At 48.2% G+C, this 22,787-nt stretch overlaps 2 protein-coding genes across 3 annotated transcripts in view; one reads left to right on the top strand and one right to left on the bottom strand.

The window, feature by feature from the left end:
• Positions 1–15,109, bottom strand: part of slc30a6 (solute carrier family 30 member 6) — a 37,851-nt gene extending 22,742 nt beyond the window's left edge. The window contains exons 1-4 of one of the 2 annotated variants that reach the window (XM_028422810.1): positions 14,926–15,109; positions 14,247–14,293; positions 13,533–13,619; positions 9,995–10,079 (exon numbers count right to left, since the gene is read on the bottom strand). In XM_028422810.1, the coding sequence (XP_028278611.1) occupies positions 9,995–10,079; positions 13,533–13,619; positions 14,247–14,293; positions 14,926–15,109 (403 nt within the window). Of the gene's footprint in view, positions 1–9,994; positions 10,080–13,532; positions 13,620–13,714; positions 13,771–14,246; positions 14,294–14,925 lie in introns of those variants that run through there. The other variant, XM_028422811.1, reaches the window with a different exon arrangement.
• Positions 15,110–17,495: 2,386 nt separating this feature from the next.
• Positions 17,496–22,633, top strand: sult6b1 (sulfotransferase family, cytosolic, 6b, member 1). Its single transcript, XM_028422845.1, has 7 exons — positions 17,496–17,755; positions 20,267–20,379; positions 20,773–20,862; positions 20,945–21,071; positions 21,648–21,742; positions 21,816–21,972; positions 22,065–22,633. Exons 1-7 carry the CDS (start codon positions 17,560–17,562, stop codon positions 22,190–22,192), a joined length of 906 nt encoding a protein of 301 aa, XP_028278646.1. The 5' UTR covers positions 17,496–17,559; the 3' UTR covers positions 22,193–22,633.
• The last annotated feature ends 154 nt before the right edge of the window (positions 22,634–22,787 follow it).

Genomic DNA, 22,787 nt, shown 5'->3' with positions numbered 1-22,787 from the left:
GTGATACCGGAGCAACAAACAGCAGACGGGACATTATTCAACTGTAACACACACGCTCACACACCGAGCAGATGGAGAATATCAAAGTGAACATACATAAACACCAACACAACACACACATCAGCACATGTACAGACACACACAGTCGCCCCACAGGGCCTGAACTCAATACCAGAGCAGACTGAAGGATTCAAATCCCTGTGTTTGTTTTCATATGATCGATGGAGTTCTGTCCAAGCACCGAGTCATCACTTTCTCTCTGCTTTCACTCCGTTATATTTGTATTTACAACAATAAAACTCTAAAGAAGGAAAGAAGGAAAGAAAGAAAGAGGGGGAGAAACGTTTAAACAGCATTATGAAGAAACACTTTTTAAACTTTGAAGGAAGCAGAAAGGAAGACGGCAGTGGACAGACGGATGAGAGGGGAGAAATACGAGCAGCAGGATAAATATTTAATGCTGTCTGCAGAGGAGCAGCCCAAACACACACACAGAGGCCGAACTACAAATGCACAGGCACAGACTGATACACAAATGAATAGACACTTCATTTATCAGAGCACATTGTGAAAGCATGTAAAGGTAAGGAACCACGACTGATGTACACAGTGGAGGCCGATCGCCAGCTCGAGTCATGGGGATGGTCAGAGACAGCCTGCCTGATCCGACATCATGAGGTTCTGACAGAACCCAGGTGTAAAATTCAAAAGCCGTCTCACGGGCCCTCCAATGCACAGATCTGAACTTCTTCCAAAACTACATCAGCAAATAAATTAGTCTGTTAACTCGTCACATTTTAGGGTTTCGTGCACACAGCTGGCCGCTGAACAATGTGTCCAAAATAAAGCAGTGTTAACCCCCTCAGCCCTGACCTGACTTCAGCTGGCCTAACCAGTCTTTAAGCAGCAGCATCCTGGTCTGTAGAGTAACGCCCCATCACCAAGTCAATAATCTGCTCAAGTGCTTCATTATTTCCTCCTGAAACAATCAAAGATTCTGTAACCCGGTGGAATCCAAAGATTTCTTATTTCCTGTCATGTCCCTTCACATATTGATCATCAATGGACATATTGACCCACAGACCTATGAAGCAGGGCAGTAAAACAAAACTCCATCCAAGCCGGATGGACAAAGCACCAGGTGGACACTCAGGTCTGAGGACATGTCTCAGGTCTGAGGACATGACTCAGGTCTGAGGACATGTCTCAGGTCTGAGGACATGACTCAGGTCTGAGGACATGTCTCAGGTCCGAGGACATGACTCAGGTCCGAGGACATGTCTCAGGTCCTGGGCCCTTTATGAGTGACAGTACTACGACGCTGCAGCATGAAGACCGTGCATTGATAAACAAATATTTTCAAATCCACATCATCATTTAGCTGATTTCAGGCAAAGACAAAAGTCAGATTGTGTTGTCATATTGTGAAACACAGAGACACACACACAGAGGCAGGAGCTGGATGTGCTAACCACAGCAAATAGCAGCTTAGTGTCATTGGTTCCGGTAAACAGTAAGCTGAGACCCAAAGCTCACTCACACACACACACACAGGGTGGTGGTGTCGGGTCAGCTTTTATGCGGTGCAGATGTAAACTAAAAGCTTCTATCGAACGCTTCAACTGCTGCGGTGAGGACGAGCATCCCCAGGGACGAGGAAGCGGAGGAAGGAAGGAAAGGACACAGGACGTGGACGAGTGAGTGAGATGAGGAGGAGCAGACATGATCCGAGGAGAGGAGAGCGATGAAGAGGAGGATGGTGCTGACGCAGCCCAACCAGAGGGCTTCAAAAAATCACACACCTGACAAAACGGGTGGTCACAACACTGCTTATTAATATCAGCCGTCCAACACACAGCTAGCATGCACGTAATTGGATAGGCAACACGACAACACACACACACACAGCGTGTCATGCTCTGATATGACAAGCAGCTTCTGTCAATATGAAACCAGAGCGAAGCTCCGCTGCGTCCATTTATGAGGTAAAACAGAGTCTCATGTCTCCATGTGGGATTTCAGAGGCAGCTGGCAGCGATATGTAAAACCACACACACACACACACACACACACACACGCTCTTCATGCCCCTCATGCCCTGACCCTCAAGGGATGAAGATAATCAATGTAATGTCGTCTGCTGAGGATGCAGCACTGGTATGTTAAAGGAGCTCCTGCTGTTCTGAGTTCTTCATCAACAGGGCTGAGGCTGATAAACCGTCATCAATCCATGGGTCTATAATCAGTATTCACTGACACCACTCATGGTTCTACCTCCTACCTTCCTGCAGGAGGCAGAGAGTTAACTTTCCTTTGTGAGTGTTACCCTGTCAGTCAAACTTCATCAGGTCTAGTGATGCACAATAATGATTTTTTGCCAATATCCAACAGATCAATACTGTTAAACATGTTGTGTTTGTGTAATTTTTATTAGATAATTAGTGAAGAAGGTGCCGGTGTAAAGATTCAAGTCAGAATCCTGAGACGTGAGTAGCAGGAACTTCAGCTGTCCCACTACAGGCCTCCTGTTCTTCAACAGTTACTAAATGAGACGGTTGGATGTCTGGAAGACGTCCTGTTCTTGTCCCACTGTGACCTGTAACTGATCAAAACTTCAGTGTTTGGCGGTTGGAAGCTCACTCCCACTTTGAAGGGCTGCACCTTCTGAAGGATGCAGTGTAAGGAGCCCACAGAGCTGCTCCTGTAGCCTAACCAAGGTGCAGCTGAAGGAGGAGGGATCCACCTGATGCAGCCTTCATTACCAGGGAAAAGAGCCAGGGAAGCATCTGAAGCAGCCTTTAAACCAGGTTCAGCCGGGGACAGCTCTGTCAAGCTGATGTGTTGCAGTAAAGTAAAATTCAGGAATGTAAATGAGAATATCTGACTGAATGATGTTCACAGGCAGCCATGTTTTTCTCGGTGGACCGCCCCTTTTAGGTGGGACTCCTTGGTACCACACTCACAGACGAGATGGAGTCTCACCGACAGAAAAGCAGATGTGATGGCTGTTTGGGGAGAAAGAGGAGCTGATCACACACACACAAACACACACACGCCATCACTGTGTGTGTGTCTGTGTGTGTCTGTGTGTGTCTGTGTGTGTCTGTGTGTGTCTGTGTGTGTCTGTGTGTGTCTGTGTTGGCTGTACTGAAGGCCCCGTGGGATGGACTGCTTCACCAGCTGTGTTCTGACACACAGGAACACCGAGGGCCTGGGGACAGCGCACACATCTCAGATCACATGTGCACACTCAACCATGTCTGGATGAGACACAAACAAACTAACAGATATGCACACAAACACTGCACATTAAACGCTCTTATAGGACGATATCATTGTGTGGAATGACTGCAGCATGATGAAAAACCTTTCCTGTAAATCCTCACGATGTAGTGACGTAAAGAAACGTTGATAATCAAGTAATTCTAAATAAATTAGTGCAAATCTGAAACGCATGCATTTCATTGTAATATAAATATGATGTATATAATGTATACAAATATATAATAAATATATAAAATCTCCCTGTTTGAATCAGTTTCAGGAGAAAAGTGAGGAGGATGAATTGTGTTTACTCGTCTGTGGAGCAGACACTTGACCTGGTTTCTCAGAGCTGCTCTGGGTCGAAAAACAGCTGGAAACACACACACACACACACAGGCACACACACAGACACACACACACGCAGCCCATACACTCCTCCAGAGAGATTTACACAGACAAATATACATATAACTCAATGTTGTAACCTGAATTTGTGTAAACCTAAAGGCTGTCACACACACACACACACACAGGAGGGTGGGCTCAGGTGAACGAGGTGATTTAAGGTGAAAGAAGGTGTGTGTGTGTGTGTGTAAGTGTGTACATGTGTGTGTTTCTGAAACACGGAGGGGAAAAGATTAGTGACAGAGAGTCGGGCGGTGTTGGAGTGGAAAAAGAAGAAGCACAGAAGGACGGACTGAAGTTTACACCGAGTTTGGCAAAAAGACAAAAAGCTGATGTCTTTACTTTGTAAGAGGCTGGAAAGTGATCCAGTCGTCCACTGCACAATTTGATATGGGACGACCAGCCTGACTGCGCACACACACACAGACACACACACAGTTTTGTGGAATCATCATCAGATTATGTTTCAGCGACAGTGCAACAACGGCACTGCTTAAACAGCACTGAGACACACACACACACAGAGCAGCAGTGTTCAGTGTAGCAGCTGCTCGTGTGGAGGACAGTTGATTTAAACAGCAGCCACGGCAGAAGCTTCGGGAGCATCAGCTCGTCTGATCAGCGTGTGATGGATGGAGGGCCATGATATTAACCTCTGAGTAAAGTCCTGGATTAGACGATCGTTCATAAACCCTTCTTGAGTTACAGATTACAACGTACATTTTTCTGGCCTCTGCATCTTTCTGGTGTTGGAGCTCTGCAGTGCTGAGGGGGTAGCTAACATCTTTTATCTGACTTTTAAAATTCAAATTTAGAATCATTCAACAAACACAAACAAACGATTCCATTTAGGTGACTGACTGAAAAATCATTCAAACAGAAATAAATGTTTGCCATGTGCTCGTCTTGAATGGAGCATTAACGAGGCTTTAAAGAAGTGGATTAATGACGGGTGATGTGGACAGCAGCCGGGCAGGTTCCTCTGTCAGAGCGTAGGCGTGGTTTATCTGAAGGAACTCTGGCTGGGCTGGTTCTAAAGGACCAGGCCCTCCGCTGCAGCGCAGGGCCCACTGGGCTCACGATGTGGCGCTAACTGATCAACAAATCCATATGTGTCGGCCGATAAAGCCTTGCTTCTGTGCCGGTTGGTTCTACTTTTCTTTTCCTTTTTTGTTCTGCTAATATTTGAGCTGCTACTGATGGTTTCTGTTTCCTTTAAAGGCCTTTTTTATTTGTTTACCTCCATGTTTGACGCCCTCAAAACACCAGATTAAAGGGAACGACTGTTTCAACGAGCTCAGGCTACGCCGTCACAGAGGAAACGAGTCGTTCACACCGAACCCGAGTTCCTCCAGTGAAAACAGACCCACTGCTCTGCCAGCACCAAAAGACCCGAAGAGTTCCAGCAGACACGGCGGCCTTCCGAACACTTCCGAGTGTTGCTTTACCATCTTCTTAGTAAAAACATGTAACTGCTGTTTCTGCACAGTCACTGAGCTGGAAAGGAAAAACTCATGCATACACACACGCTGCAATCTGGCCCCGTGTGCTTTCAACGGATGCACACATGCACTCGTAGGCAATGAGATCAGGAACAGTGGGTCTGGATAAGCAGCAGCCTGATTATCGCTTTTGACAGCTTCATGGGTCGACTAAGGGTTAACCGCCTCCCTGCATCCACTAAAGCATGCAGAGCCTATATGTGTGCCTGTGTGTGTGTGTGTGTGTGTGTGTGTGTGTTTGCAAACAGGCTGACAGCCGAGAGAACATAGGACCAGATTGCAAAGGGGGGGTGTGTGTGTGCGCTATAGTGTGTGTACTTACACGTCTGTTAAGCCGTTAGTCATGAGCTAATGGGGCCAGGGAGTGTGTGTGTGTGTGTGTGTGTGTGTGTGTGTGTGTTCCTGCAGCAGTATGTACATATGAGGCTTTGTCTGCATCACTGGGGCAGTTGCTCTAGAACATGGTATTAGACTTGCAAAGGGAGGTCAGCAGGGACGTGTGTGTGTGTGTGTGTGTGTGTGTGTGTGTGTGTGTGTGTGTGTGTGTGTGTGTGTGTGTGTGTGTGTGTGTGGGGGGGGGGGGGGGGGGGGGGGGGGGGGGGGGGAATACACTGGAGGCGCTGGATGTACACATTTCCAGTTCCAACTGACGACGTGGATGGGAACAAACAACAGAAGCTGCTGCAAATTTTAAGCGAAGGGTTAAGGATTAACCAATTAGTGCATTGTGCTTAAACAAGAGATTACAACATCTAGCTGAAAGGCTGGCGAGTCCACAGATGTGCGAGTCTCCTCAACACAAAAGGCTTCGGTGCTCATATTATCAACAGACACCAAGACGAGACGTTTGAAAGCAGCGACGATTCTTCCAAACACATCTCAGGCTGCAGGACCTAACGTCGCCCTGTGAAGGCGCTCTGGGCCACGGCGGCTTGTTTTAGGCACGAAGCGACTTTACATAAATCCTCTGCAGATCATGCTGCTACTAGCTGTCTTTACCGTAGCTGTGGCATATCCGTCTCTGTGTGGAGGATTATCAGGCGGGTCAACCAGAGGAAATCAGGCGCTGCTGATATTCCAATTCAATATAGGTTTAATACTTTTACCAATTCTGCACAACTACACACAGACCTCTGTAACCTGGTGCATTAGTAAACACTTGAAGACGGATCTTTCTACAGTGTTAGCTTAGCATACAGTGTGCACCGCAGTCTCGGTGGTTTTCTTTGTGGTACATAGTAACTGAACTTCTCACAACATGACGAGGACGTCGAGCAGGAGAGGCTGGTGCAAACCTACACACACAGTCACAGCAACAACAAGATCAGAAATCACAGACGCACTTCTAAGCCACCTCAGACTGCTGGAGAACACAGTGTAACTGCTGCAGAACATTTGTGTGCATACAAACACACAGTTGTGTCTCCCTGTAGGTGTGAATGTGGGAGGAGAACACACATAAGTGTGCAGCCTCAAACTAATGAGGTGGAAGACAAACACTGAACGCTCCACATCATCAGGCTCTTTAGCCAACAGCTAAGGACATGCAGAGATCTCATTGGTCCTGACACAGGCGGACACACACACAGTCATACAAAGACACACACAACACACACACAGTGATGGAGTACATAGCTGTGGTCAGGCTGTTGGTGAGTGGGATTGACAGCTGAGAGTGAATGAAAATAATGAGAGAGAACCACAGTGTGTGTGTGTGTGTGTGTGCGCGTGTGTGTGCGTGCGTGTGTGTCCACTCCTATTACACACATACTGGTTGTAACGGTACAGCCCTTCTCTCCATCTTTGTGCTTCATTATCAGCTGTACAAAGATCCACTCGTCTCCTTTCTTTCAGCGCTGAGATTCCCCTACATAAAGTGAGGCCCTGCATGAATTTACTGCACAAACACACAATGTGGAAACGCATTAGGATCCACATTCAAAGGACAGTTTCACTTCATCTGCTGGTCGACTCATCAGCATCATCATCATCATCAGCTCACCAGCCACCAGAATACAGGTAAAAAACCTGCAAGTCCACGACACACCTCACAACAATTCAGTATTCAGCAGCAGCATCAGGAACCAGCCCGCTGCTCCTGCAGATGAGACTGAACTGGAGCTGCTGCTTCATTTACCACACGTCCGATGACGATGATGATGATGATGACAGTGATCACATTGAATCAGGTTATAGATTACAGCTATCTCCACTTCTGTGTCCAACAGGCCCAGTCGTTGCTGGACACAGATTGACTTTTGCTTGACTTGTGCTTTTCTTATATAACACTTCCACAGATCGGCGTATGACTGAAGCAAGTATCAATAAACAGACAAAAAATAAAATAACAAATCACAAAAACTTTTGAAAATGTGATCATAAAATCAAAGCTCTAAAACAAACAAGTTGTTTTTCCCCATTATTGATTCGCAATTAAATATCGACAACAGGAGCTAAATCGTTCGAGGGTGGAAGTTCAGATAATCTGGACAGAGAGAGAAAAGCACCTTGACTGTGGTCAGGTGTAGTTTTTCCTGTTTCCTGAAAACACCTCAGTCAAGAACAGGGTAAAAATGACATGCATGCGGTAGCACTTTATAATAGCTGCATGCTATGAGGCATGAGTTAAGCATTAGTAAATACTTCATTCTAATCCTACATTCAGCGTCGCGGTGAGCGTCCTGCATGCAGCTGTGCGGTGAGACAGCTGTGCAGTGCGACAGTGTTTATGGTCAGCGAGCCTCGTATCAGCCACCAACATTAAATCCTCTCAGGGATTCCATCACTCAGGAAAATGCTGCCACGAAAAGAACAACATGCAACCTTATCCCTGCTGCCCGGTCTGCCTGCAAATACTGCAGTCTGAGACGCACACACGCGCGCAGAGCGGCGGCATTGGGTGTCGTACAGACAGGAAGCAGAGAACAGAGGTATCGAACAAACGGGAGGAAGGCGACACCGCCGTCGATACTCGGCCCCGATGAGATGGACGGGAGCAGACAGCGGGCCGGGTCTCAATACTGTCAGTCAGATTCCTCCTCGTGTGTCGCACATAAGCAACAAAGAGGTGCGCACTTTTGTGGCAGTGTTTGATGACATCACATAAAGATACACTCCGTCATAATCTACTTCCATCTTCCATTGTATCACACGCGGTGCGTTCAAAGACCACCAGAAACAACAGAAAAAAGCAAAAACAATCCCTCAGTATGACAAAGTTCAACAACACGACATGAGGAAATACTGAGTGTAATGAAGGTAACACGGACAGGCACGCGGCTGAAGACTCCAAGATGGTGGACGATAGAATCCGCTCACACTCAGGACGCCATTTTGGCTACGAAATGGAAAGGGAGGGGCCAGCAACCAATTTTCAAAAAAATCAGATTATATTATACACCTTTTCATCACACGACTGTCACAGGAAGTGTCAGAAAAACTTGATATTTGGCCTAATTTAATGTTTGCTAACATCTGCCAGCAGGTAATGTAGCTGTCATCGTCTGCGAGTGCACGCCATGTTTGATTTGAGAGAATGCTAATCTGTAGAAATTGACACACTTAAATATATCACAGAGTTTAAAAGTGAAACAGACAGATGTGGAAATCATTGGTGTGCTGTGCATCCAGAATCAATCAATCAATCAAAATATGGAGACATGTGATAAGGAACCACCTCTGGAGCAACAAAGACGAGATGCAGGCACATTCTATCGTCCTTTACTAACACTGTTATCTGCTGCGCTGCTGTGTGTGTGTGTGTGTGTGTGTGTGTGTGTGTGTGGACATGGTGCCTGTCAATATGACAGATGTGCTCTCTATACTGCAGCACCAGAGGGTAAAAACAGATGCTGTGAAGGACTCTGTTTCTTCAACGTGCCCTTTAAAGTGCCATATTTTGACTGAGGTGACCCCCCCCCCCCACACACACACACAGCAGCAGGATCAGCATGAACCCCTGTGGTGAGACAACACTGCTAACACACTTCCTAAAGACTTGACAGTGTGTGCGCACAGCTGCAGCACACACACTCATGTTACCATGTGTATACATGTGTGTGACTGTCAATCTGTGTTTACTGTGTGTAGACAGGTATCTCTGCCTGTTAATGTCCAGGTTTCACAGTGTGTGTGTCTGTCAGTCTGTGTGTCAGTTTACATGTGTCTATCTGCATCTCCCTCTGTCACTGTGTGTGTGTTCTCTGTGTGTGTGTGTGTGTGTGTGTGTTCTCTGTGTGTGTGTGTTCTCTGTGTGTGTGTGTTCTCTGTGTGTGTGTGTTCTCTCTGTGTGTGTGTGTGTGTGTGTGTTCTCTGTGTGTGTGTGTTCTCTGTGTGTGTGTGTGTGTTCTCTGTGTGTGTGTTCTCTGTCTGTGTGTGTGTGTGTTCTCTCTCTCTGTGTGTGTGCTCTGTGTGTGTGTGTTCTTTGTGTGTGTGTGTGAGTGTGTGTGTTCTCTGTGTGTGTGTGTGTTCTCTCTCTCTCTCTGTATGTGTGTGTGCTCTGTGTGTGTGAGTGTGTGTGTGTTCTCTGTGTGTGTGTGTGTGTGTGTGTGTGTGTGTGTGAGTGTGTTCTCTGTGTGTGTGTTCTCTGTGTGTGTGTGTGTTCTCTCTCTCTCTCTCTCTCTGTATGTGTGTGTGCTCTGTGTGTGTGTGTGCTCTGTGTGTCTGTGTGTGTGTTCTTTGTGTGTGTGTGTGAGTGTGTGTGTTCTCTGTGTGTGTGTGAGTGTGTGTGTTCTCTGTGTGTGTGTGAGTGTGTGTGTGTGTGTTCTCTGTGTGTGTGTGTGTGAGTGTGTGTGTTCTCTGTGTGTGTGAGTGTGTGTGCTCACCCATGCTGTTGGTGGAGCTGCACCACATCAGCAGACAGCCGGTACACAGCAGGTTGAGCGCCCCAAACAGCAGGATCCTCCACGACTGGAGACGACAACAAACAAAATAACCGTTAAACAACAACACAGGAGGATGAAGAGCAGGACGTCCTGTCTTCATCAGGTTTGTGTCAATAACATCCCTGACAGCTGAGTGAGTTTGGGTCTTAAAGACATCAAGATTCAATTAGAAAGAAACCAGAACATTATGTATATTCTATTCAGAGCTTGATGGTCTGCTCACAGTTAAAAACTGATTTCACACCAGGATCTGGTTTTTATTTTCTTGTTAAATATGTAGTGGATGTACTGCACATAGCAGAGACTGGAGCACAGATATATCTCTTACATTTAGTGTTTTCGAGCAACTGCAGAGCTTCTAGTTCTGGTTCTGATTCTCTTAAGATTTTAACTAGCATGGCTGCGTGTGTGCATGTAAACGTAATCAGTGTTTAGCCTGTTGGCTCAGCAGCAGCAGTGGTCTGGGTCAGAGCAGTGATGTGGTTCATGTGTGAACAGATAAAATGAGGCTTTTTAAACACAGTGTATCTGCTAGTGGTTTGTTAGCGGCCGCTGCGTCTCCTTCTCCATGAGTAGCCTTTAAACTCTGAATGAGGTTATCTGTTCAGACACAGAGCTCCTCCCTCCTCCAGACCTACTGAGGCATTAAAACGACCGTTTCACAGGCGTCCTGAAGAGGCGTCCCCTCTCCACCCCCCCGACCGTCAGTCAGTCAGTCAGTCAGTGTCCTGCAGCCGACGCTCTGGCAGGTGACCAGCTGCCGTCTGATCTTAGTCCACGGCTCCAAACTGACTGGGAGCTGCTGGGTTTTGGCTGCTGGGCGGCGGGAGCAGCGGTCGACCCGCTCTGCCGAGGATTTCCGGCTCCGGCTGCGCGGCGGAACTCGCTGGCTGTACAGTGTGAATCACAGAAGCAGCAGCAGCAGCCCGGAGGAAGGTCGCAGCCTGAGCACGGGCTCAATGCTGGGTTTAGATATCATTGTTTTTAACCCACTACACACACACAGAAATGTTGAATTTAATAATCACTTAATGCTCCACCAGCAGGAACGTGACCCAAATTCAACACACGCCGGGCCAACAGGTGCATGCTGAGTGTGGCAGAAAGCCTCACTGTGGATTATCCAGCAGTGACTTCTTTAAGTATGCAGACTCTTCCTGTGCCTTTACCCACAGACACTTCTCTCCCAGTGTGAGTGCTCTCACTCTCACCACAGCTCCTCTGCCAAGCAGAACAGTAAACACAGGTTCAGACAAATGAGCCACGCCGTCACTATTTAAGGAGAGGGCAGTCGTGTTGTGTAACAAAGAAGCAGCTTATTCAATAATGTTCTTACTCCATCTGCCGAGTCCTCTATGAGAAAAACAATACATTCTCAAGTGTACACTGCCCCCTGAGCAGAGTGTGTGTGTGTGTGTGTGTGTGTGTGCGTCAAAGGAAAAAGAAACAAGAAATAGAACAGGGGAAGGAGTATTTGTGTGTGCGCGTCCTGGCCTGTCACTTCGTGTTGGAGTCATATGCCGTGGTGGGGAGCGCCGAGTGCTGTGAAATCTACAATTACTGTGGTGTGCCGTGTTATGACAGCACTGGGGCGTCTGGTGACAGCACTAGCCAGTGACAGGCATGGGAGACCTACAGAGTGTGTGTGTGTGTGCGCATGCATGTGTCTGTGTGTGCAAACACAGAGACAGCGCTCGGCTCAAAACACTCCACCCCCCACCCCCTACATGTACACCCACACACAGCGCCCGGAGGAGAGTGCACGGCTGTTCCATCCCGACACTCTGCTGCCCCCGCCTGTCAGTCAGCGGGGTTGCCCGGCTGTCCGGCGGCATAACGGCGTGCCAGCATATTGAGGTTACATGTGACATCGGAGTGACAGAGCCGCAGCGCTCGTACAGCAGCCCGCTCACCAGGTACTGTATTAAATAAGGAGCCCCTGCCGATGCCAGGCCTGATGACATCATCGGCGAGCGCCGTGCCACATCATCAGGCAGCGCCGGCGAGTGTGTCATCATGGAGAGAAGGGGCGTGACTCATAAGAGAGAGAGAGAGAGCGACAGGAACACGGCTCCAACAGGCCTGGATCGTGTGTAAACTGTGGGATTATTTTAAACAGACAGCCGAGGGTCGCCTTCAATGACAAGACACAAAAAATAAAAACATCCTGCCGCTCGTTGTCGGCTCAGATCGGAGCCATCAGGGCTCTCTGTCTCCAGGGCGGCTGTGTTCTCCTCTTAAAATAAAACTACTTACATAATGAGTCGGCCTGAGAACACGAGCAGAGGAGTTTTCCGACTCGGTTGCTACAACAGGGACGCGATGACGCCTGCTCCTCTCACCCTCCTGTCCCGCAGCCACAGCCTCCCTCTGCTGACAGCCTGATGTCTCTGTTCTACTTTTATCAGGACATTTTGTCACAGCGGCAGCGGCTGATGACCTCGAGCACATGAGCACGTACTGTACAGCTCACGCGGTGAGTGAGGCGCATCGTAACTCTGCACATTATTCTGAAAGCACCGTCGATTCACGTCTCGTGCAATGAACAGTATTTCCTCTGCTCTGCATCACGAGGGCCGGAAATCAGATGTCAACAGGGTCCACGTCACAGCACAAAAACCCTAACAACAGACCTGAAACGAGGGCCGGTGCTGAGGAAGCACATCTCAACTTTCGCCCGTTTGAACGATGTTGGACTTTAAGCCGTGTACGACAGCGTGTAATCCAATCCAAGGCTCTATGGGGGGGCAGGACCCCCTGCCCGCGTGTGGCCAAAGTGGATTATAGTGCAATAATGCCGCCATACACACGCACATATAGACCGACTTCCCTACACACTCATGATCATGTCTGCGGTGTTGTTGACAGCTCGGAGTCCACGGCTGACCCTGATGAGCTGCGATACGCTACGTGGACTGTTTCTGTTTATCAAATCTGACTGCATTGAAAAACTAGCTAATACAGATTATTCAATCCTTGGGACATCAGAGAACTCAGACGCTGGATTTTTTTTGTCTGACACCTTTTTCCAACTGAAACATTACAGCTGTGGTGTTGCACTTGTGTCGTGTAGTAGATGAAAACACTAACAGTCACAGATATACTGACGTTTTACTCATCCACTACACACCGCCCTTTTTCCCGGGACACACAGGGAGCTTCAGTGTTAACTTGTCTGCTTATGCCTCCATCTTATTGATTGAAATTTCATTTTAAGGCTGATGGTGTTTCACTCTGACGGCTTCATTCCTCCTGCTTTCACTGGAACATGGTGACCTACTAGGAAAACAGGATTACTGCAGGTGTTTGGGTTTGACTCCATGAGACGCAGCATCTAACCGGCTTACAGCTTAATGAGATTGTAAAGTGAAGACTCTCCAGATGCTAACTGCTGAGTAGAAACCACAGAGAGGCTCAGAGGATGATGAGGATGTCCAGGCAATGATCACCAACATGAAGCAATCACACACACACTTACCCGTCTATCTGAGGTGACCAATCTGAATTCTTGTGAAAGTTTCCCAAAGATGGATCTGTGTGTCTTTCTGAATGGATGAATGGTGCCCTGCAAATCAAAACATACGAGCAGAAGTCATCAAAGAGTTAAAGACGAGCTCAGAAACAAACAAACATCTGAAGCAGCAAAATAAAAACGCTTACACTAAACACTCAGGTTCACCGAGTCTGTGTCAGCAGAGCAGGATGTAAAGGTTGACCTACAGTGACACCAAGTGGTGCATTGTGGTACTGCATAATAAGGAGGAGAATGATTACTAGAACTAGAATCTGTTATATGAATTTATTACTCCACTGCCAGAGCAGGGAAGAGAAACCTGCTGCAGCCTTCCCTCTGGGAACATGACCAGCGTCATGGCATCGGGCAGATTTAAGGGAATATCGACCTGATGTGCTGGGATTAAACCTCAGGATTTACCCCTGGGATTAATAAAGTATTTCTGATTCTGATCTCCTTGGAAAGTTCATTAACCTTTCTGTATGTCTGCAAGGATCCGAGGAGTGAGGGGTCTGTATCCACAGCCATTATTCTGCTACCTCTGAAACTATCCTGACATGCAGTCTCCAGTGAGAAGACCTTTGTGCTGCATTTATTCCACATCATCTGTGCTCACATCACAGCGGCACTGCTGAGCCGCACCGGATCCACAAACGATGCACGCATGTCGACACTCACCAGGACGTAGGTGTCGTGCTCGTGCTTCTTCCTGTGAAGGGGGACATCTGTGGACAGACACAACATGATCAGTGTGTTATCACTTTACAAGGACGCTGGCCTCAGTTATGTTGATACACAAACCGATAAACTGCGTGGATGTAGTGAAGGTTTCTGATTTTGTTGCAGAAAAACAGCTGTTCCTGTGTAATTATGTGTCCTGTAATTATTTTGTTTAGAAGTTAACAATATGCCAGCACTAGGTGGGCTGGTAGAAGAATATTCACTTTATTTAGGAGACTCCTAAACAGTTTACATGGTAGGTTATGTGTTCAGAATCATTTTAAAGTAAGGTAAATTCTGTGTTAACCTGAATTAGCTCCACGTCTAATGTAAACCTGAACCTGTGCAGCCGTTTTTCATGGATTCCGTTCAAACTGCTGAGAGTGAGTCACTGCTAGCTAAATTAGCCGGATTCACAGACACCAACAAACACAGATTAGGGCCTGCAGCGGACACTCGGCACGTTAAACTGTCCGGTAATCCCGGTGCTACTGTTCGCACCGCCGTCAGAGCAGACGAACAGCGGAACGAAGCTACCGTTCACAGCCAAACTCAGAAACAGCTGTTAGCATCAAAGTTAGCCGGGCGGCCCGTTTGAATACGTGTACTTAGCTGTTAGCCTGCTAGCATAACAAACCTGCATCGTTGACGTTAATGACGTCCACTGACACCATGTCAGGTTTATCCAGCGGGCACACCTTCCTCTCGGTCACCCCGGACGGAACCACATCCGGCTTCGAACCGAACTTTCTAGGGTAAAAGTCGCCGACATTGTGGTAAGATAAACCCGAAGACGTGGACATCATTCCGTCCATCGCCATTTTGGACTTCCTGTACCCATGAGCCTCTTCAATTTGGCGGCACGGCGCATGCGTCAGGTCACAGATCTATATATCGCTCTCCGGAGGGATGGACCGTTCATATGCTTTACAGATCTGTTTCTGCTGTGGGAGTCCAAACAAAACTAAATAAAAACGAAATAAATAACACAACAAAATGAAACAATATATTTTTTCTTCAAAAGCTGATACTATAAAAATAAAAAAGAGTGCTCATTTAATCTAAAGCCATGAATGGATCATCTATAGTTTGCACATACTATACATTATTTATTTTTTATAATATCAGTGCATATAAATATAAAAATCAATATAGTTCTTTCAATAAATCAAAAAAAGAGTTTTGTAATAAATAAATAAAAGACTACATACATTAAGGAAAGTGTTAAACTTTGTGTTTTGAGTCTGGCCTCGCTTCACACTGCTGCTGTGTGTGTTTCCAGTAGACAATAGAATCAATCAGTCATCCATTATTTGTATAGAACCTTTCATACATCAGGTCTTTAACTTCACGGGTGGTTGATGCAATGATGAGAAGAATAGTTATGTGTTGATGTGAGGCTCCTTTTCAATGGAAAAGTGTAAAGTCATCCTGCTGCAGCAGATTGTTGCTTCCTGCCTCAGCTCCACCTACTCATACAAAGCCACTGGTAAAAATGAAGAGCAGCTGGCACTGAAGGAGAGGTCTGACTTAAAGCTGTGCTGTTCTGAGGCGTGTTCAGCAGGGAGCTCAGAGAGAGTCGGACAGTCAGTCAGCCGGGTTTACAAACGAGTCATGTAATCAAAGAGAATCAGAGAAAGAGGAGGAAGCGTGACGGATCCAAGCCTGGAAATGTGTGTTCGATGTCCGGGGCCCCACAGAACTCTGTGTGTGTGTCTGTGTGTGTGTGTGTGGAACCCTCTGATGTGTGTGTCGGTGCACATTTCGGTCAGAGCTGAGTCTGTGTGTGTGGACTATGTGGCTGCTCATTTGTACACCGCTGAATGGAGATTATTGTCTGCAACAGTTTGTCAAGTGACACTGTGAGGCCCCCTATAGCTGGGGGGGGGGGCAGTGGAATAAATAGACGGAGAGAAAGAAAGAGAGCGGAGAGAGGAGGGAGGGTGGGAACGAGGGTGGAGTGTGATCTGTGATCGAGTGAAGCTGAAGAATGAACGTTCAGAAAATTGGAATCTTATGTATGAGCAAGGGCGAGAGACATGAGGAGAGAGAGGAGCGAGCGGGTCAGACTCTCTCCTGCTGTGTGTGTGTGTGTGTGTCTGTGTGTGTGACTGCGTTGCCACAGTGAATGTATTTTCTCCATGTGGCTCGCAGCCCTGAAAGGCCCCTGGATCTGTTTCCTGCCACATCTGCTCTCCGTCAGATAAACGCCCCGGTGCAGCACAAGCGCTCTGAGCAGCCGAGTGGACGTCTGCTACATACTCATGCAGAAATATATCACAAGAACAGTCCTGTGATGGTTCTGTGGGTGTCAGATCTGTTTCTGAGGTGGCTTCATTACAAAGTTTACCTCCACTGAACCATCACACACGTCTTTGGAAGGAAACAGTTTATAAGTCAGGGGCGCTGTGCCCCAGTCGGGTCCTCCAGTCCCGTCCTCTCACTTCTACTGAAACCAAACCACCTCCCCACCATCCAGCGGGGGGACTCAAGCCTCCTCCCTGGATCGGGCTCAGCCCGGTCCGATCATCCTGAATCTGCGCCAAATAAAACCATCTTTGTCAAATCAGTCAATAAATCCTTATGGAGGTCCACGAGGATCGACTTCAGACACAGCAGCACGTTCTGAAGGCTCCTTCAAACGCTGCCTTCGCTTCCATGGTAATGAAGCATCAGGTGACCACTAACTGTCCAAAGTGACATTTTAAACAGTGCTGAGGTGGACGTGCATTGTGGGAAGACTGAGAGAGAGCGGACTTACACAACAGGAAGTGAGGAAACCCAGACTCATTTCTACAGTTTTTATCAGACGGCCGACCTCATGAGGAAACAGGACCCTGCTGAAGTCTGCAGGTTTCTCTGTGGTCTGAGCTGCACAAACACGAGCGGGAGGAAAATGGTGAAGCTCTGTGTGTGTGAGAGAGAGAGGGAGAGAGAGAAGAGGAGAGAGAGAGAGAGGGAGAGAGAGAGAGAGGGAGAGAGAGGGAGAGAGAGAGAGAGGGAGAGAGAGAGAGAGAGAGGGAGAGTCGGGGTCACTCTGTCAGCATGTACCTCCCATCTGGTGAACATTGTGCAGACATCTCCCATCAGTCACACACACACTTCCCTGCATGTGTGTGTGAGGAGGAGGAGGCACCAGGCACCTCCTCCTCCTTTTACTACACACACACACACACACACACACACACACACCCCTTTGGTCTCAGAGCGTCCTGCTCACACTCAGGGCAGCAGCACTTTTCCTGCTTCACCTTCTCCACACAGCAGCAGGATGAGCACCAACGTCTTCCTCAACAAGATGCAGTCCAGGATGCAGATGGCGAAGGAGATGAGTGACGAGGAGAAGCTGTACAGATACAAAGGCGTGCTGTACCCGCGCCTCATGTGTCCCGAGGAGCATTTAGAGGCTCTGGAGAACATGGAGGCCCGCGAGGATGACATCATGCTGGTGGCGTATCCTAAATGTGGTGAGTAGCGGTGATCGGGTTACAGACGCTGTATTGATAAGGAGACAGGCGCGTTGTGTTCTTTAAACATGTGTGAAGGTGACAGGAAGCCCTGACCTCTGACCTCTGAATGACCACAAAAATATCTGTAAATAATTAAAGGTCATAGAGGTCGATGTCCTGATGTAACCTGGAGGAAGTCAGCGCCGGAGAACCGGCTCCGCTCACATAACTCAGAGAACCTGCTCCTCAGGCTCTGCTGCTGGAATGACTAACAGGGCAGGAGTGGAGCGCCTCCCTCCATCCCGCGGTGCGTCTGTGTGCAGGGCGGAGGACCTTCATCATGTGTCAGGGTGGGTGGTTGTTAGTGGGAGTGGCCTATTGTGTCTTTATCTGTCCACGCTCTGACCTTTGACCACCCGTCCACCAGCTGCCTGTAACGTTAACGACTGTAACACAGGTGAAAGTGTCTGAAATGTCAGACACAGGTTTTACCCCTTCACGCCCAGGCTGTAAACACAGGCTGCAAACACAGGAAGCTACAACATACAAACTCCAACGACATGTTTGCTTCCATTGAAACCTGTACCTGACAGAGCTGCACCCGGTCATTGAACGCACCGCGTGGGCGGTTCAGGGACCTGTCACCTACCTGAGCAGCTTGTTTCACAGACTAAATCTCTGAATATCAGCGAGCCGCCGTCACAGGCTGCAGGCGTGACGTTTGGGACGGGAGGTGTTTGCTCTCTGACGGTCAGATAAGATGATATCAGCCTCGTGGGCGGAGGTGCAGTCAGGGCACGGTTAGCCACCGCAAAGTAGTGAAGCTTCTCCACCGTGAGAAGAACCACACTAAGAACTTCTCGGCTCGAGAAAGTCACGGCCGTTTCCAGGCCTCCGAAACGGCCTGTGTGTGTGTATCTGGTGCCCCCCTGTGGTCAGATCTCAAGTGCATTTTTAAAAAGTCCCAACCACTGAGTCAGGATTTCCTCTGCTACCAGAGCAGCCAGCTGCAACACTCATGCCACAAATATCCAAAACAAACACAGAGTTCCCTCACGTTCATCTGATCAGACAGCGCTGATCGGTCTGTGTCACTGTGTCTCCCACAGACTGGGCTCAGTGACACACTGCTCTGATCAGAGGGACCGACGTCCTCTGTGTTTGTCCCTAGCATCCACTGGACCTGACGAGCTGTTACACAATCCACAGTCCAACCTCTGCACTGAGAAGGAGGCACACACACAGGCCTGCACCACCAACAGCTCAGCTTTCAGGCCGATGTCCAGCAGCAGAGAGAAACGTTCGTTTTCTACACTGTGCAGACACTCAGCCTCAGACACAGCCCTGTGCGGTGACTGCAGGCATGTGGTGGAAGGGCAGAGTCAGCGTGAGGGTGGAGACTCTGTGGATGGATGGAGAGAGGGAAGCTCTCCTCCTGTGCACCTTTAAAGAATAAGATGAAGATATGAGCAGATGTTGTGCAGGTGGGTGGAGGTAGGAGTGGCTTCTGTCTCTGAATCACACACGTCCTCACAGTGTGGTTTACACAGGAAGCAGAGCGGCATTCCTGCTGTCGCCGCGCTGCGCTGGAGGAATGTGACGTGTTTTCTTTACGAGGAAATGTTGACTTTCTGAAAGCTCTCGCTGCAGAGGAATGTCAGATTACCCATCCTGCATCACTGTGCATGCGGGCCGGCTCAGACTGAGGCCGGTCTGTGACTGAATGCCCCCTTTTGATAACACAGGCTTCTAAACAGCGTCACACTGAGGATAATGGCTTCCTGACGTTTCAGGGAGAGATGATGGAGGTAGGGGAGGATTAGCCCGACCTTCACCTCAACTCCTCATGACACGGTCTGCTGCCTGCTGCCGCTCCCTCCCTCTGATCAGTTCTGTGCACAAAAAGGATGGAAATCCGGACAAATCTGATGGATTAAAGATCATGGATGTGTCACACGTCTGTTAAAGTATACGTTTATGATCCTCACAGGTGTAGTTCAGCAGGATCATCTTCGCTAATGAACACCACTTTATGACGTTTGAAGCTAAAAGCTAATGCTAAGCTATAAAGTAGCTACAGCACGGTCACATGACTGCAGCATCAGCACCCCCAGGTTCACCGCTCTGACCTCTTCTGAGGGGACAGGAAGTGCTGACACACACACACACACACACACACACACACACACACAGACCTCAGTGTGACCTGCAGCCAGGTAAATGTGTCAGTGAGTAAAACAAGACAGCTCCTGGCTTCCTGCCAAAAAGAGAGACACACTAAAGAAAGCAGCTCCAGCTCCATGATGTACACAGTGTGTGTGTGTGTGTGTGTGTGTGCGCTGTCAGCCACTGTGTACTACAGATTCAGTCACACATGTTTACATGAGAACAGTCTGCATCATTTCATGTGTCTGTTCACTTCACTATTTTGTGTCTGCAGAAAGGTCGCTGAGACCATTAAACACAGCATGTTGTGTGTGTGTGTATGTGGTGTGTGTGTGTGGTGTCTGTGTGTGTGTGTCTGTGCAGGTTTTAACTGGATGGTGGGTGTGCTGAGGAAGATCATTGGAGAGGCCACAGGAGTGAAAACAGAGTCCAGGATGCCGCCGCTGATTGAATTTTTTGGACCAGATGCCGTAAAGGTACTCACTGTGTGTGTGTGTGTGTGTGTGTTCCTGATCACCTCAAAGAAACATTCCTGTCAGAGAAGAGAAAGAAAAGCTCCGCTGTGTTCACATGGTCAAAGGAGCAGGTCCACCTCCGCTGCATTCAGCTCAGACACAACCCATCGGCCTCCATTTCTTTCCCAGTTCATTAAAAAGTGCAGCGAGCCTGTTGTGATGTCACAAAGGGATAAGCCCCTCCCAGCCCCAGCTGATTAATGTGTGACTGACACAGTCAGACGTTATTGTCTGTTGTTTATCTTTCACTGTTTTACTGTCCTCGGGTTGTTTTCTTTCAGCAGCTTGTTTGTTTGTTTGTTTGTTTGTTTGTTTGTTCGTACCTGTTCTCCTGACGGCCTCTGTCTCCTTCAGGCTATAGATAAGACTCCCTCTCCGAGGTTTCTGGGAACTCACCTTCACCCCGACAACATCCCAGCCTCCTTTTTTGCAAAGAAAACTAAGGTGAGCCTCAGACACAGCGGCTGTGGTCAGATGTACGGAGGCGGTGGAGGTGACGTGTGTGTTGCTGCTTCTTCTTGCACAGATGTTGGTGATCTTCAGGAACCCCAAAGACACTCTGGTCTCCTTCTACCACTTCTCCAACAGCAACCCTGTCCTCCCGTCCGGACAGTCCTGGGAAAGCTTCTACTCCCTGTTCATGAGCGGAGACGGTGAGTCACACACAGACACACACACACACACACACAAGTACAGGTGGGTCAGCCATTTTGAATGTGCACATTTTGTCCAGAGATCTTTTAAAGCATGTGTTATAGAACCACTCTGACCTGTAAACACCACGTTCTGCTGAGTCAGCAGTCGCACTGTGGAAATGATTGGCAGATGTCCCACTTAGTGACTTTACTACAGGAGGACACCCATAAAAACAGACCTGAGCTGCTTATCAGGTCCACGCTTACATGCAGACGGCTGTAGGCGGGGTCTCTTTTCAAAGTCTGAGCTGAGACCATGGAGCACCTGGACAGTGAAACCTGAGGAGCTCTGCAGTTTATCATCACCAGGGGTTCATAAAAACACACAGAAATGACCTAGCCCTAACCTGCTGGGTTTAGGTTCAGGTCCAGGAGGCTTTTTTAGAGCTCCACAGTTGTCACAGGTGACACGCTGCTCAGCGGCTGCATGGTCACATGATTTGTAGTCATGTGACCATGCAGCTCAACAGGTACTTCCTGTTCCATCAACATATGATGTAAAAAGCTTACACAGAGTTGTGTTTGTGTGTGCAGTGTCCTGGGGGTCATACTTCGATCACGCCCTGGCCTGGGAGAAGAGGATCTCTGACCCCAACGTCATGCTCGTCACCTACGAGGACCTGAAACAGGTGCGACACACACACATTCTTCTTTTGCTCTGAAAACCTGCAAACCTGCACAAACGTCCTCTGCTGCCTGCAGGATCTGAGCGAGGGCATCCGTCAGATCTCCAGCTTCTTCGGCTTCAGCCTGGCCGAGGCTCAGGTGCAGCGGATCGCAGGCGAGAGCACCTTCCACGCCATGAAGGAGAGCTCCGACAACTCCCTCGGCAACATGGGAAACATCATCTTCAGAAAAGGTGCGCAAGATCAAATCAATGAACGAAGACCGGACACTTTAAATGTCACAAAAATCTGATATCAGCTGTGTGCTGTCTTTGTCCCTGTGCAGGTGAGGTCGGAGACTGGAAGAACCACTTCACACCTGAGCAGAGCCGAGAGATGGACGAGGCCTTCAACAAGCATCTGGCAGGAACCAGGCTGGGAGACAAACTCAACTACCAGCAGCACTGTCAGTAGGAAGCAGGGACGTTTCACACGTCTTCAGTCCACTGGAGGAGGAGGAGGAGGGGACATGCTGCCTGGGAGGCACAGCTCAGGGCAAACACTCCCACAGTGACAGGCTGGAGGAAAAAAGGAAGCAAGGGATGGAAGAAGGGAACACGTGCATTATGGTTCAGTCGGATGCAACACATCAAAAGAGAAGCTCACTCTCCTCTGCAGGAAAACAAACAACAACATCATCATTAACCATTCTGTGGCTGTGAGGAGTTAATGATAAAACATGGAAGTCTGCCTGCTCTCAGGATGACCACAACATGTCAGAATAAAACACGTACAAACCTCAGTCTGCGGCATTAATCCAACACTGTGATTACATTAAGGGTTATGATAACACGCACAAACTCTGTGAACTGTATGATTGTGTTAAAACAATAATAAAACAACTTTTCAGTGTCACTCCGTCCTCTCTGATTCTCTGACTCCATCTTTGACGTTCAGGTACAATCACAGAAAAAATGCAAATCATGAGTAGCTGTATAAACACAGCATAAACATGAATACATTGGACAAACATCGTATATATGATTTATACATTTCACTACTTTCATTT

Source organism: Parambassis ranga, chromosome 15, assembly GCF_900634625.1.
Source record: "Parambassis ranga chromosome 15, fParRan2.1, whole genome shotgun sequence".
In the NCBI taxonomy this organism is placed as follows: Eukaryota; Metazoa; Chordata; class Actinopteri; family Ambassidae; genus Parambassis; species Parambassis ranga.
This window is presented reverse-complemented; position numbering and strand designations above follow the sequence as displayed.

Bases quoted from the DNA above. Each gene is read 5' to 3' on its own strand.
- sult6b1 (XM_028422845.1), top strand. From the start codon at position 17,560: ATGAGCACCAACGTCTTCCTCAACAAGATGCAGTCCAGGATGCAGATG. The intron at 17,756-20,266 runs GTGAGTAGCGGT...GTGTCTGTGCAG, and splicing joins GGTGGCGTATCCTAAATGTG to GTTTTAACTGGATGGTGGGT. The intron at 20,863-20,944 runs GTGAGCCTCAGA...CTTCTTGCACAG, and splicing joins TTTTTGCAAAGAAAACTAAG to ATGTTGGTGATCTTCAGGAA.